The sequence below is a fragment of the Montipora foliosa genome, unplaced genomic scaffold, assembly GCF_036669935.1.
Source record: "Montipora foliosa isolate CH-2021 unplaced genomic scaffold, ASM3666993v2 scaffold_421, whole genome shotgun sequence".
Taxonomy (NCBI): domain Eukaryota; kingdom Metazoa; phylum Cnidaria; class Anthozoa; order Scleractinia; family Acroporidae; genus Montipora; species Montipora foliosa.
Genome location: NW_027179725.1, coordinates 80,001 through 93,912, shown reverse-complemented (window position 1 = coordinate 93,912; position 13,912 = coordinate 80,001). Strand labels below are relative to the sequence as shown.

The 13,912-nt window shown below is 38.0% G+C and overlaps 1 protein-coding gene across 1 annotated transcript in view; it reads right to left on the bottom strand.

The window, feature by feature from the left end:
• The window catches only part of LOC137988559 (neurogenic locus notch homolog protein 1-like), a gene marked incomplete at its 5' end in the record, with an annotated part of 131,889 nt that overhangs the window by 41,434 nt on the left and 76,543 nt on the right, over positions 1-13,912 (bottom strand). The window contains one exon of the mRNA XM_068834552.1: positions 5,096-5,206. Coding sequence (XP_068690653.1) covers positions 5,096-5,206 — 111 coding nt within the window. The remainder of the gene's footprint in view (positions 1-5,095; positions 5,207-13,912) is intronic.

The window sequence follows — 13,912 nt, the reverse complement described above, 5'->3', positions numbered from 1 at the left end:
TTCTTCAATCCGAGTCCGATGTTATTTGTAAATCAGTCCTTCTTATCGTGGGTCCCTATCGTTGAAGATCGATATCAGATGGATGTCATACGAGAGTATGGAATTTCGTGCCTGAATCCTAACTGAAAAGCTGCATCATGTTGTCGCAGAAAAAAAAAGATATCAAACTTGGATTTATTTGCTCTCCTGAGAGTCTTTATGAAGAATCCGTGCCAGAGCAGCTGCTAAAATTCCGAAAAAAAAAAATCGTATGCTGTTGAAAAGGCTCATTGTGTGTTACGGTGGAAGTATGAAACTAACAAATGTACTGTAAGTCGTGGATGTGAATAGCTCAACAATGACTAATAAATATCCTGCTGGAACTCTTGATTATTGTTCATTACTTCTCTCCATCTAGTTATATGATAATCGCACTGATCCAAAGAATATAATTTTGATTTGCACAGTAATTATTGAAAGTGTCTTAGGCGTTAAGACCTACCAATTATTTTTTTTCAAAATCGAGGACAAATTGTTTGGATGTAAAACAATTAGATAAAAAAATGTCGTAAATAGTCTTTTTCTTTTGCCATCTCAGTTTTATCAGGAATAATACACAAACAGCAGTGACAAACAGTAATTTAGAGTAATTTTTAGAAAGAGTGATTTACAGTAATTTTTCGAGTAATTAGAGTACAGTAATTTACTCAGAGTAATTTTTCTAAGCACTCATCGCATGAATTTAATCTTTCTTTACTTACAAGGATAGACTTAACCGTGGCCAAATGGTTAAGGTTGTATATAGAGCTGCCTGTTGGTACTGCAATGATTTTTATATCGCAAAAACTAAATGATGACAGAAATATAGGCACACATTCCGTACGTGTGGTAGTGCAGTAACACAGCGCTTTATAATTATTCCATAACAGTCAACTGAGCCGCGTTTTGTTTTTCAGGAGATGCAAGTTGTCTTTGCGTAATATGTAGCTCTAATAGTACACGATATTGTTTTGGTACCGTATATCATTGCAGTGCCATGGTAGATGTCTTAGATAAATAGCCCCGTAAGAAGACATGTGGTTACTAGTAAAATACTAAACCCAGAAAGATTGAAGAAAATAAAAGTGAATGGAGAAACATTGGCTTCGAGGCTGACATGTTGATCATTTTCAAGTTCCCTTGCAACTTCGTTATCACCACAAACCTCTGATAGCTTTGCAAGACAAGACTTCACTGAAGTTTTCCCTGTCCAACAGGCTTAGTATTTGGACGGGTGACCTCAAAATGTACGACTTTCTGTCAGAAACAAAGGACCGAAAATTCTATTTTTCAAGTGCTACTGTGATAAAAAACTCACTTCCTTTTTTTCTTCAAATTTTGAAAGTGTGATTGCTTAAAATTTGACTGGCAATTTTGACCTTTGATTTTTACACAAAGGCTGTTTACTCTGAGTGTAAGTTTTGGATTTTATGGTCCGTCATTACTCACTTTAAAAACTGACCTGTTGGACCTCAGAGGGTTGGATCTAGAGATAAGTGACGTCATTGACTTACATTAATTCAGCCGCGTACACACGCATTGCATTCTTAAACGTCATTTTCTCCTCGATCCAGCCCACTTAACACTTTAAAGTTAGTATTGGCGGACGATGAAATAGGAAAATTCCAGTCAAAATAAACATGTACCTTTTTAAAATCAAGTTTAAAACTTGGGTCACTTACTGTTTAGTTAACATAGTTCTGAAATTTAAAGAAAAATGGTAATTGATTTTTTTTTCATACTAGCACTTCAACGTTCAAAAAATACCAACTAAACAATGAGCAAAGTAATGTTAGTCTGCTTTATGCAAAACAAATATATTGATGCAAACGTAAACAAATATTGATATACAGTTTTTAGGAAGAGCAGAAGGAAGTTTTCAGGAAGTGTCGATCGACATTAACATATTTTGCCATCAGCAACAAAATTTGCGACATGAAAACAAAATAAATTTTGTACCGCGGATATCGAAAAAGGTTGCGATCTGCAAAAAAACATTTTGGGAGATTTTTGCCACGTTCAGTTTTTCTATTGTACATTTGGCTGCACAAGTTAATCGCAAAATCGAAAGTGACGTCGATTTCAGCGGCCGCCATGCTCAAGTTATTTTGCGTGTTTGCTAACAACTCGCGAAAAAAAAAAGAATACATCTTTTTCAAAATGATGGCGAGACAAAGGGTTTTTGTTTTTGTTACTTTGTATTTTTTTCTTTCAAGTGTTATAAAGTTTGGCAAGAAATGTGCAAAGATCACAATCGCTACCTTCGATCCCAATAAACTCGCTGATCTCTATAACTAAGATCTCCGACAGGTGCATGGTAAGCATGCTCCTGAGGAGTCTCGTTACATCACATTCCGCTCACATGCACCATGGTTTAATGTTGTACTTCATGACTGAAGGCGTGAAAAACGCCGCTGCGAGCGTGCCTACAGAGCTTCAGGACTGGTGGTGCATAGGCAGATATAACGAGATAAATACCGCAAGTACACAGCACTATTAAATCAATGCAAGACTCAATATTATAAGTCCAAGATTGAGTCTGTGGACCAGTGTCAACTCTTTCCCCTGGTTGATGGCACGTTTAGAGTCAAACCTGTACCTCCTCTTCCATCCCACAGCTCAGCACAAGATTTTACTGAGGGGTTTATCGCTCACTTTATTGACAAGATTATAAAACTGCGACGTGACCTACTTAACTGTCCAGCTATCACACCAGCTGTGGGCAATATAAATCTTCCAACTGTTCATTAGAAAAATTTACGGAGGTGCTTTCGAAGGTCGCACGCAAAACGTTATGTCCCTCCGATCCGATTCCAACTCGGACTTTGAAGTCTTGGTTAGATGAATTACTTCCAGCTATAACATCTCTAGTTAACTCTTCACTGAGAGTAGGCATTTTTCCTAGGCCCTTCCGACGTCCCACAGGGTTCAGCGTTGGACCCCCTACTGTTCATCATCACTTCGCACCTCTGGAGAACGTAATCAAGTCCCATGGACTTGATTGCATGATGTATGCCGACGATTCACAACTCTATATCATTGTGAATCCAGATAGACACAAAACCTTGGCTAAACTTGAACGTTGTATTTCTGATGTTCAGGTATTTTTCGTAGCCAACAAACGTCGCTGTAATCCTTCTAAAAGTGAGATAATCTTCTCTCATTTTAGGTTTATAAGTCCGCCTTCACTAACTGGTATTAACATAAGTCATCATGTAGTATCTACCATTAAGGAAGCGCGAAATCTCGGAGTAGTTTTTGACGACTACTTACTATGTCCAGCCATGTTAATAGTATTTGTCGCTCCGCTTCGCTTGCTTTAAGAAACATCGGAAGAGTTAGAAAATATCTGGATCAGGCCAATACGGAGCGACTAGTCCACGCCCTTATTACATCAAGGCTAGACTATTGCATTAGTTTATTGCATGGACTGTCAGCAAACTCCAGCGCCTACAGAATTCTGCGGCAAGATTAGTTCTGAAATGTAAAGTCCGAGACCATATAATGCCATCACAGGAAAAACTGCACTGGCTCCCTGTTGAACACGGAATAATATTTAAAGTTCTATTGACGATCTTTAAAATCGTCAATGACTGTGCTCCGGAATATTTAAGTGACTTACTAGAAACGTGTGTTTCAACACGTTCCTTGAGTTGTGCGACACAAGGTCTTCTGGCTGTTCCCAAATCCTTCACCTTTACCTATCTTGACAAAGCTTTCTCAGTCGCCCCGCCCAAACTTTGGAACAATCTGCCAGCACTCTACGAGCTCTTTAGATTCTTTTAAAAGGAAGCCCAAGACTCATCTCTTTCAGGACGCATACCCGTAGCACTTTTTTTTTAGCATTTGTTAGCATTCGTACTATTTATAGCATTTTAGCATTTTGTATTTTTCTAATAATATCGTTTATATTGATTGCAATCTAAGGCCATGATGGATTTCTCTCTTATTCTTGTAAACACATTGAGGCAATGCATAATGCGTTTTAAAAACTGTAATTATTTGTTTATTTATTATTTATTAGCTTGTTTTGTCACATCTTTTGTTACTTAAAAGTTCATAGTTAATAAGTTAGTGGTCCTGTATGTTTAAAAATCAAATTTTGTATTTACCGTCACTTCTGAAGATGTATGCAGAAGCGTACAAAATGATGCGTTCATATCTTATGTTTGTCACCCCTGTTTGTGTATTATTCCTGATAAAGTTAGATTAAAAAAAAAAAATCCAAGGAAATTGAATCACAACATCACTGCGATCGGGTTTTTTTCTCCTCGTTTAGTCACGACAAGACATAATTTCGAAGTTAGCTACCTGACACCGCAAATCACACAGTCATTTTCATCTACAATTGTTTTCCATGTTTCCTTTATTTACATATTCAACCTGGTATCTATTTGATTGGCTCTTTCCGAGCATGCACCTGCAAGTAATACAGGACTCTCTCTTTTCCCGCCTGGATTCCAGGCCCATTTTCAGAGCGGAGGAAGTCCCGGAACAGGACTGTTGACGTTTGAGAATTTTTCAGTGCAGCATTAAAGTTAATATTGAATAATGACGTGTGATATCATCTCAAAGTGCCCTTAAAAGTAAATACTAATGTAGGGTTCTTTTAGCACAGTTAAAGTTGGATCAGAGACAAGATAAATGATGTGTAACAGAGAAAACTTAGAGCTATGACAGAAAGAAAACAAAAGAGGTTTTTCAGGTATATGCACCGCTGTAAGCTCTGTCAGAATTGTTTTACTAACTTTATAAGCAAGACTAACCCTCTAACGAAGTCGCTTATGAGAGAGGAATTGGCCCGGAATAAAGAGGTGGTAACCAGGAAGGCGAACAAAGTTGATCGATTTGTGTATATCATTTTTCACCTTGGACTAGACTGAAGGAGGGAGAGTCCACTGGGTAGTCCGTGGAGTGGTCCCTCTTTATGTTGTTTGTGTTAAGGGATTGTCTCTTTCTAATAGACACAAACCGACACTTAAATCGCGCCGTGGAAATACGTGGTTTAGTTTCTTTATGAGCTGTTAATTGTTTTTTTGCTAAGTGGCCGTAACAGTATTGATTTTGCTGTACAAACCATGTCGACACGGCGATGACACGCATTCATTTATGTCAATCTCACAATTTTCTCCCACGTATCCAGGCTCGCATGTACAGCCGTAAGAACCGGTAAAGTCGATACAATTTCCTGTAAAAAGAAAAAGAAAAATATATTTATCATCTTGATATTCAGTATCGTAGGAAGATATAGCTTTATTTATTTATTTATTTATTTATTTATTTATTTTTACATGGTACTCTGGTTAGAATTTATACTAATGCAACTTGCGCAGTTACGATATGGGACTCAAATGCGGAAAAAAAAAGAAAAATTCCAACTTCTCGACACTTGTTTAGTGTCGTAGTCAGGGATAATTTTAATCTGTAAGAATAATTGTTCTCTTGAATGCTCCTCTTCTTTTAATAAGATGTAAATAGGTGAGTGTGAGGTAAGAGGGCACCAGCATCACAGAGGAGTAAAACAGACGTTTAATATGCCAAGTTTCCAAACAAATGCACTGATGATACCGTCGGTTGCTGGTGATAATTTTAGAACGATACCACATAGTTGTATGGTTGGTTTTGCAAGAGTGTTTCAACAAAGCAAAATTTGCCTTTAAAGAACACTTGTTCTCTTTTAAAAGTGTATTATACCGACGTTTGGTATGTCAAATGTAGTCCTGCTCAAAGTCATCGTTCAGTATAGAATAAACAGCTTCTGTTCGTAGTTCCCTGAAAATAGTATCCTTAGGCTCGGCAAAAATATGATTTAACATCGCCAACTTCACCGTAGCTAGCTATAACATGATGTGTTCTGTAACGCCTTGAATGCACTGGATCATAGCAAAAACGGTAGCCGAGAGCAGTTGCAATGCAGAATTTACTGGGTTTTTACAGTTATGAAGAAGATTTTTCAAAGCACGTCAAAAAATGTATTACCGCTGCGTCGTTCTTTGCCATTAACGCCAAGATGGCAAATGGTCAGCCCTCATGGGCAATCTTACAGTTACGGACATTTTATGGTAAATGGAATGGTGAGAAATCAGGGCAAAAAAATTTCTGGGTATGCATGGATTTACGTAAACACTAAGTTGTCTCTAAATTGCCCTGGATTCCGTTCTTTGGACATTAAAAATGCGAAAAGACGAATGAGTATCATTTGTAGGCATAGTAGGTGCAATTGCAAACAAAAAAATGAGCGTTGTTGAGGAGTAAAGACAACAACTTGATCAGATCCTGCACGGAGAAAGAACTCCTTCGTCTAGAGGAAGCGTCTCTCTGAGTCTTTCTCCACAACTCCAATGGCAAGATCATGTTAATAGGATAATTAAAAAAAAAATGGAAAATACAAAAGAAGATATAAATGAAATCAATAATCAATAGGGACTGTCACGAGACGTCGAATATAGCGGACGCGAGTTTTATCGCTCCGCCCATGCCTGCTTGAAAGCGCGTTTTTTGGGCTATGAAAAACGACGTTTAAACCGCTGAAATGAGCGCAGATGAGTCAGGTTCAGCATCCTCGGAAAGAAGAAGGGCAAAAAGGTCAAGGCACCGCACTTCAAGCTCACAAGCCGATGACGATATCTTCGCTACAGAAGACAAAAACCATCATGACTGCTCGTGGTGCAGCATCAAATTACAACGAATTGATTAAAACTTAGAGTTCTCTTACTTCTGCCGGAATTAGAACGACAAAAAGCGAAAATTTCCGAACTAGAAGAAAGTTTGCAGCTCACAAAGCCAGAGGTAAGAGAACTTCAGAAAACCGTCAAATTAATATCAACAGAGCTCACTGAGGCGAAGACGAAATTAGCCTTGCTTAGTAAAATTGAAAGACGTCAAATGAAGCAAGAGTGCTATAGCCGACGTAGCAACATTAAATCTTTTGGCATAAAAGAGGAGGAAAAGACACCAAGTGAAACATTAGAAACTCTAAGGCATTTCTTGACAAAAGAAATGAAAATTTCTCAAATAAAGCGACATAGACGAAATTGAATTTGAAAGAGTGCACCGTGTGCCATCAAAACAAAATACGGAGAAAAGACCTCATCGTAGACCAATTATCGCAAAAGTCTCCTTTTATCAAGACAATAAGTTTATTAAGGCACATACCAAGAATCTAAGAAAAGGATCCAAACTTGGTGTAGCTGACGACTTCCCAGAGGAAGTCGATGAAGTAAGAAAAGTTCTGCATCCAGTTTCAAAGAAAGCAAGGCAAGAAGGAAAGCTGGCCCTCTTCGATGTAGAAAAAAAAAAAAAAATTACTGATGGAAAGACTTATCGTGGTCCTGAAACGCGCAACGTTTCCCATTTTATGGTCGACTTATGGGTGGCGGATAGTCAAGTGTGTGAAACAAGAAAAGTTGTCAATGCCAAACTTTCAGGTACTTGAGTACGTCCTGTCGAGTAAGAAATTGTGCCGGCTGATAATTTAGGCGTATGTGCTTAGTTTGTAATATAAATAGACAGTGCTTTACCATGTTATCGTATAGCTTGGCTTTGTACTTGTTTATTTTGTTGTTTTTGTATTATGCCGTTCACTATTTTCGTTGTAAATCGGAAAATTTAAGAGGGTTGTCCAATACTCACAAATAGACTCCATTGGTGTTAGTGGTGATTCCAATGGTTCCCTTGGTGAAAGCGAACGTGTTTTGTGTGGTTGGCTTATAGAACGAGGAATGTCCATAATAATTATTAGCGCGTTTCTACTTGGTGTAAAAGCGAACTTGTTTTGCACCAATAGAGCCATTGGAATGACATCATTTTCTATTGGTACCAATCCCGCCATTGGTACCAACAGACCATCGGTTTGACGAACAAATCGTATCCGTTTGTGTATATTGGACATGAGTGAAAATTAAGCAACATAAGCCTTTTCAAATGTTTCAATTTATTTATCACCGAATTGGAAGAGTCAAATTCCAAAATCGTGCGCAAATCAAAGTTGTTGTATGCAAGGTTAGATGAGCCTAAAAGTACTATCACTTAATGTGAGGGGCCTAAATAAGACCTTGAAGCGAAGGCAAGTATTCAGATGGCTTCATCAACAGAAACTATACGTTATTTGTCTACACGAAACATACTCCTCCGCGCAAACTATAATCCGAATGAAGTGGAAAATTTTTCGCCAGCCATGGATCGACACATAGCTGTCGTGTAATGATATTGTTCAAACCGCGACTCGATGTAACGATTGAAGAAAATATTTCTGGCAAAAATGGTAGATATATTTTAGCAGAAACAGCTGTAGATGGATCAAAATTTGTTTTTTTAAATATTTATGCACCAAACGATCCAGCACAGCAAGTTAAGATACTTAGAGACTTGTCCACATCAACTTTGAACAAAGTTTGAAAAGGTTTTGTTGGGTGATGTTAATTGTGCCCTAAATAACATTGATAAACGTGGAAGACGCTCCTTTGAGACCAAAAAAGTTGTCATCAAAGAAATCAACGAAATGAAATGACATTTCCTGGAGCAACGCATCGTTGAAAATTCAATGCAGATTGGATTATTTCTTTTCATATTTGTCTCGAAACATACAGCACGCGCCGAAGGCGCGCCCGCGCGGAGCACCATAGCTAAGAAAATATGGTAACCTTTCGATGTGAGAAAATTTTGGTTTTATAGCCATGACGTCATGAACGTCCGTACGTACGTACGTCCGTCCGCCCGTCCATGTATGCCAATGTGATCAGTATCACGCAACCATATCACGGGGTCAAGTTTAGAGCTCATCGAGTAGGCAATATATATATACTCCAGTTTACACTCTAGCTAGTTGAGAGCACACATCTTTGATATTGGACATCCATGTTATGGTCAAATTGACACCTGTCAAAACAAGGTATCCGCTGACCAGTAGCACGTGACCATATTGTGGGCTCAAGTTGGACCTTATCGAGGTCAGCTGTTTTTTTGAAGTTGACCGCTGACGTGGGACTGGTTGTTGATTGGATCGCAGTGTCAAGCCAGGTGAGACACTCACACCTGATCGAGGCTTAATTTTTCGCGCTCTTTCTGTAGCTCGACGCGGCTACGCAGTCATGCTACGTCAACAAAAGCTCTTGACAGTCGATGCTTTTCGTGTTCAGGTACGGTTTGGAAAATATGTTTTTCTTGCATTTTTCGCTGGTTTCGATCCAGGTTTAACATAATATAGCTGTGGTTATTCAAGTCAAGCAGTGGAGGGTTATTAACTTAAAAGCTGAGTTTTTATCTTTAATTTGTTTAGGGCTGCTTTTTGCTCTGAATTGCAGTTTTTGATATGTCTTCAGATTTTTTATTTCTAATATCATGGGTGACAAATTACTCCTTAATTTAGGCGCGAAATTTCAGCGTTAATTTATAATTTCACATGTGAAATTACAAAATTGTCATGGTAACATCTCTTGTATCTCGGTCAGAGCCAAGAGGGCGTTTAGATTTAAGACAGTGACCATTGAACAAGTTACGAAATTAAAAGAAGCGGCAGTAAATTTAAATACGTGAAAGAGCACAATTATCTGGGTGAGAGTTTTTGAGAAGTGGTGTAACGAAAATAGCCTTGAGGAAAACTTGGAGATGATTCTTCCCGAGCAGTTGGATAAAGTACTCGAGCGATTTTACAATTACGGTTGTGAGCGTAATTTGTCACCCACGACATTAAAAGGTAATCAAATGGTTTTCTCGTGAAATTATTTCCTAATTTCACTCGTCGCCATTTGATTACACATACGAATCTACTAAGGTTGCAAGATGCCTGGACGGCCTATGTGAGATGAACAGAAACGAAAGAAGAGAGAAAGAGAACGAGAACGACAAAACGGTACACCAGTAATAGGTTAAAGTTGGTGGAAGAAGTTACTCCACAAATTCTTTTCTTGGACACTAAACCGTTTGTTATTTCTACGGATGAGTTATTTCAAGTGGATGCATATTTGTACGACGTGGTTTAGTCGTTTTTTCCTTTGTTTAGGAATGAAACTCCTATGTGTATTGTTAACTGGAATTAAATAACAATCATCTGTACTCTTTTTGGACAGAAATAATCGATCTGTTGCTGGCTTGTTTGGCTTTAAAATGCGAGCGAACAAGAAGTTTTTTTACTCCGCTTGCCTAACTGTTTTTCGATGTGCCTCGACAGTGACAAGAATTTTGCACTTGTGTTCTAAACATGTAATCGCAATGAGTTCTCGTAAAAGTATAAGGAGAAATATCACCAGCTTGTGTTTTAAGAAGTTTGTTTAGAGCACGTACAGGTAATTTGTTGGAGATCTTGTTTGATGTCTGTCCTTGCTAGCCGGTTCTGGTTCTAAGCCAAGCTGGCGTCTTTCAATGAAATACATCGAATGATAAATGATCTCGTTTTCAGAGATAAAGTGGAATAAATAAAGGACATCAATAAAACTCCTTGTTTGACCTGGAACCGACAAAGACGATCTATCACATTTCGAGCTATAGTACGTCTGTGATTTCTAATTTTAGCGTGATTCCTATTCGCTGGCTTTTGACAGTCGACTCTGAAATGGCTTCTTTCCTTTTCCGTTCGCTTGCTGAAGATTTGCTTGTTTTCTTTTAAAACTCTTGCGATTCAAGAAAAATTAATTGCCTAACTGGTGAATTCGACAGTAGATTTCGCTGGAAAAACCGATATCACACTCATCCCTTCGTGATTCATGCGATCAGTCGGTTTTCAGGTGAAATCAACCGTGGAATTCACTAGTTAGGCAGCGAAGAAAATGTTACTGAATTAAGCAATATCCGGGAAAACCAAAAGGCGGACAGTTCCAAGCCTTCTATTTTCACTAATCCTACAGCCAGTAAGAATAAACAAGCCGGGAGCTTCGCTTTTAGACTTGGCTAAATCTATATATTATTTTTTCAGATCATTCGACACTACAGCTTTGTATGAAACACGAAGAAAAACAAACAAAACGGGCGCCAGGAGTTTGGAAATTCAAAAACTCGTTACTCACTGATAGAGAATATATGGAGCTTGTCACCAAAAGCATTCCGAATTTTGTAGCAAAATATGAAGATCTTGTAGATAAAGATCTGTTTTGGGAAATGATAAAAATGGAAATCAGGACCACTACAATCTTTTTCGCGAAACAAAAAGCTAGACAAAAAAGAGATGAAGAAAAAAAGCTTTTATAACAGCTTAGTACTTTGCACGAACAGCTAAGAGCTAATTTTACGGACGGCATCAAAACTGAAACGGATCGCGTCAAGAACAAACTTAGAATGCGGGGTGCAATGCTTCGCATCAACGCTAGGTGGTATGAATTCGGCGAAAAAAATTGCAAGTGTTTTTATAATTTAGAGAAAAGAAATCACAGGAAAAAGCAAAGTATTTCGCTGACATCCGAAAACGGTATTTGGTTATCCCAAATCAATCCAAGGAGAAGAAGTCAACTTCCATGGAAAAATTTATCAATCCAGACAAACAGATCCAGAAAACACAACTTTTGCATCGTTTTTTGAATCTGAAGGACTTATGCAGAAGCTGAAGCTAACCAATGCGAAGGACTCTTAACTTTAGAAGAATGTGCGAAAGCAATTAGCAGTTTCCAAAATGATGAAAAAAAAACAAACAAACAGATCTGTCGGTTTCACGGTTGAGTTCTATCGTCGCTTTTGGCATCTCCTTGGGAAATTCATGGCAGACAGTTTTAATTTTGCCTTTCAAAACAGGGCGTTCGTAAATCTCCCAAAGACTTGGAATTATTTTACTTATTCCCAAAAAGGACAAGAACTTAGAATTCTTAAAAAATTAGAGACCAATAACCTTGCACAATACCGATTATAAAATAGCTACTAAAGCTCTTGCAACGCGCCAAGTAAAGATATTACCACAGAAAGTTCACCAGTGCTAACCTGGTTACATAAAAGGCAGATATATAGGAGAATGCATCAGAATGATTTCCGATATAATGTCGTTCACTAAACAGAAAAATGTGCCGGGTGCAGCAGAGTTCCTTGACTTTGAAAAAGCCTTCGATTCAATCGAATGGAACTACCTGCAAAAATGTTTACAAGTGCTTAGATTTGGCCCGCAACTTTGACAATAGATGAAAGTCTTTTACAACGGTATCTCGAGCTGTGTTCTCAACAACGGTTATGCAAGTGAAGCACTTCTCGCTATCCAGAGGAGTTCAGCATGGGTGTCCTTTGTCCAGTTCACTCTTCATTATCGGCAAGGAAATTCTCGGCAACACAATTTGACAGTCTCATACGATAAAAGGTATGGACATCACACTTGGAAAAATAGCGAAACTTGCACAGTATGCCTGTGACACCACCATTTTTGTCAAAGATGATCAATCGATAATCAATCTGTTTAATCTACTGGACAAATCTGAAAGTGTCTCTGGCGTTCGGATAAACCAGTCCAGTCGGAACTCCTATGGTTAGGCTCATCACGTCTACGCAAAGATAAATTCTTGAACCTCAAACTTTACGAAGAACAGATATATGCCCTCGGAATTTACTTTTCTTACAATGAAGAATTAGCAACGAAAAAAAAACTTATATGACAAACTTGCACCGTTAAAGAAAATACTTAATATCTGGACATCAAAACACATCTCCATTTACGTTTAAAAATAACATAGTCAAAACACTTGCGCTGTCGAAGCTAGCCTTTCTTTGCAGTCAATTTTATCTGGAAATACAAGCAGCCTAAAATGAAAAAAATCTACCATCGTAAAACGTAAAGAGGAGGGAGGTCTAAGCATGACTAACTTTACAGTTTTTGATAAAGCTTTAAAGTTATGTACATGTTGGGTTAAGTGCTCGTGTTCTGGTGATGATGCACCATGGAGATGAACCATGGAAAGCTGTTCCCAAATCTACGCTTGCAATTGTACGTGGTACACTGATCTTTCATTGCAGTTATGATGTTAATTGCTTAAATTTAGACAAATCACTGCCAAAATTTTATAAAGATGTCATAGTGTACTGGCAAGAGTTATCCACACCGTACCCGAGACGAAACGTGAAGTTGCTAATCAAATTATTTGGAACAACCGGCACTTAAAAATAAACAAAAGGTCACTTTTCTACAGAAATTGGAATGAAAACGGCGTTTACAATGTATCCAGTCTATTTAAGGAACAAAAAAAAGTGTTTTCTTCAATTTCATTCCTTCCAACAAAAATTCCAAGTGAATTGCAACTTTATAGAATATTACGGGCTAATTTCTGCAATACCTCGTACCTGGAATCGAAATTAAAAAAACAGCGGAAATTTCCTTCCCTTGCAGTGGATGTACAGAGTATAACATGAAAAACAATATATAAATTGCTCATCAATCGCAAAAATCTTGTCCCGCCTACAGCAGACAAAACTTATCAACTGTGGTTTTGATCCATCGCAACGCTGCAAGGTGTACTCACTCCCTTTTAGTGTCCCAAAGGAAGTTACATTATCTGTTTTCCAATAAGATAGCACAAAATATTCTTAGTACCAATAAGCTGCTTCATTAAATGAAAAAGATTGATTCACCTTCCTGCCCATTTTGCCCAGACACTAAGCAGTCCATTTTTCACTTATTCGTACACTGCAGAATGGCAGGATCATTGCACAATGGCAGTATCATTCTGGAACCAGTTTACCGAGTGGTGCCAAGCAGTATGCTTACTGAACTAGAAATTTATGGTGTCTTAAAAGGCTCATTTTCACTTCAAACCCTCAACCACCCTATCCTTATCGGCAAGTACTTCATATTCATCTGTGCCAAAAATGAGAAAAAATACCAATTTGCCGACTTTGTCGCTTCCTTACAAGAGAAAATTAATAGACCTAGAAAAAAATATATCGCCACACGTGAAAATAAACTTAATAGCTTCAAATCGAAGTGGAAAGACTT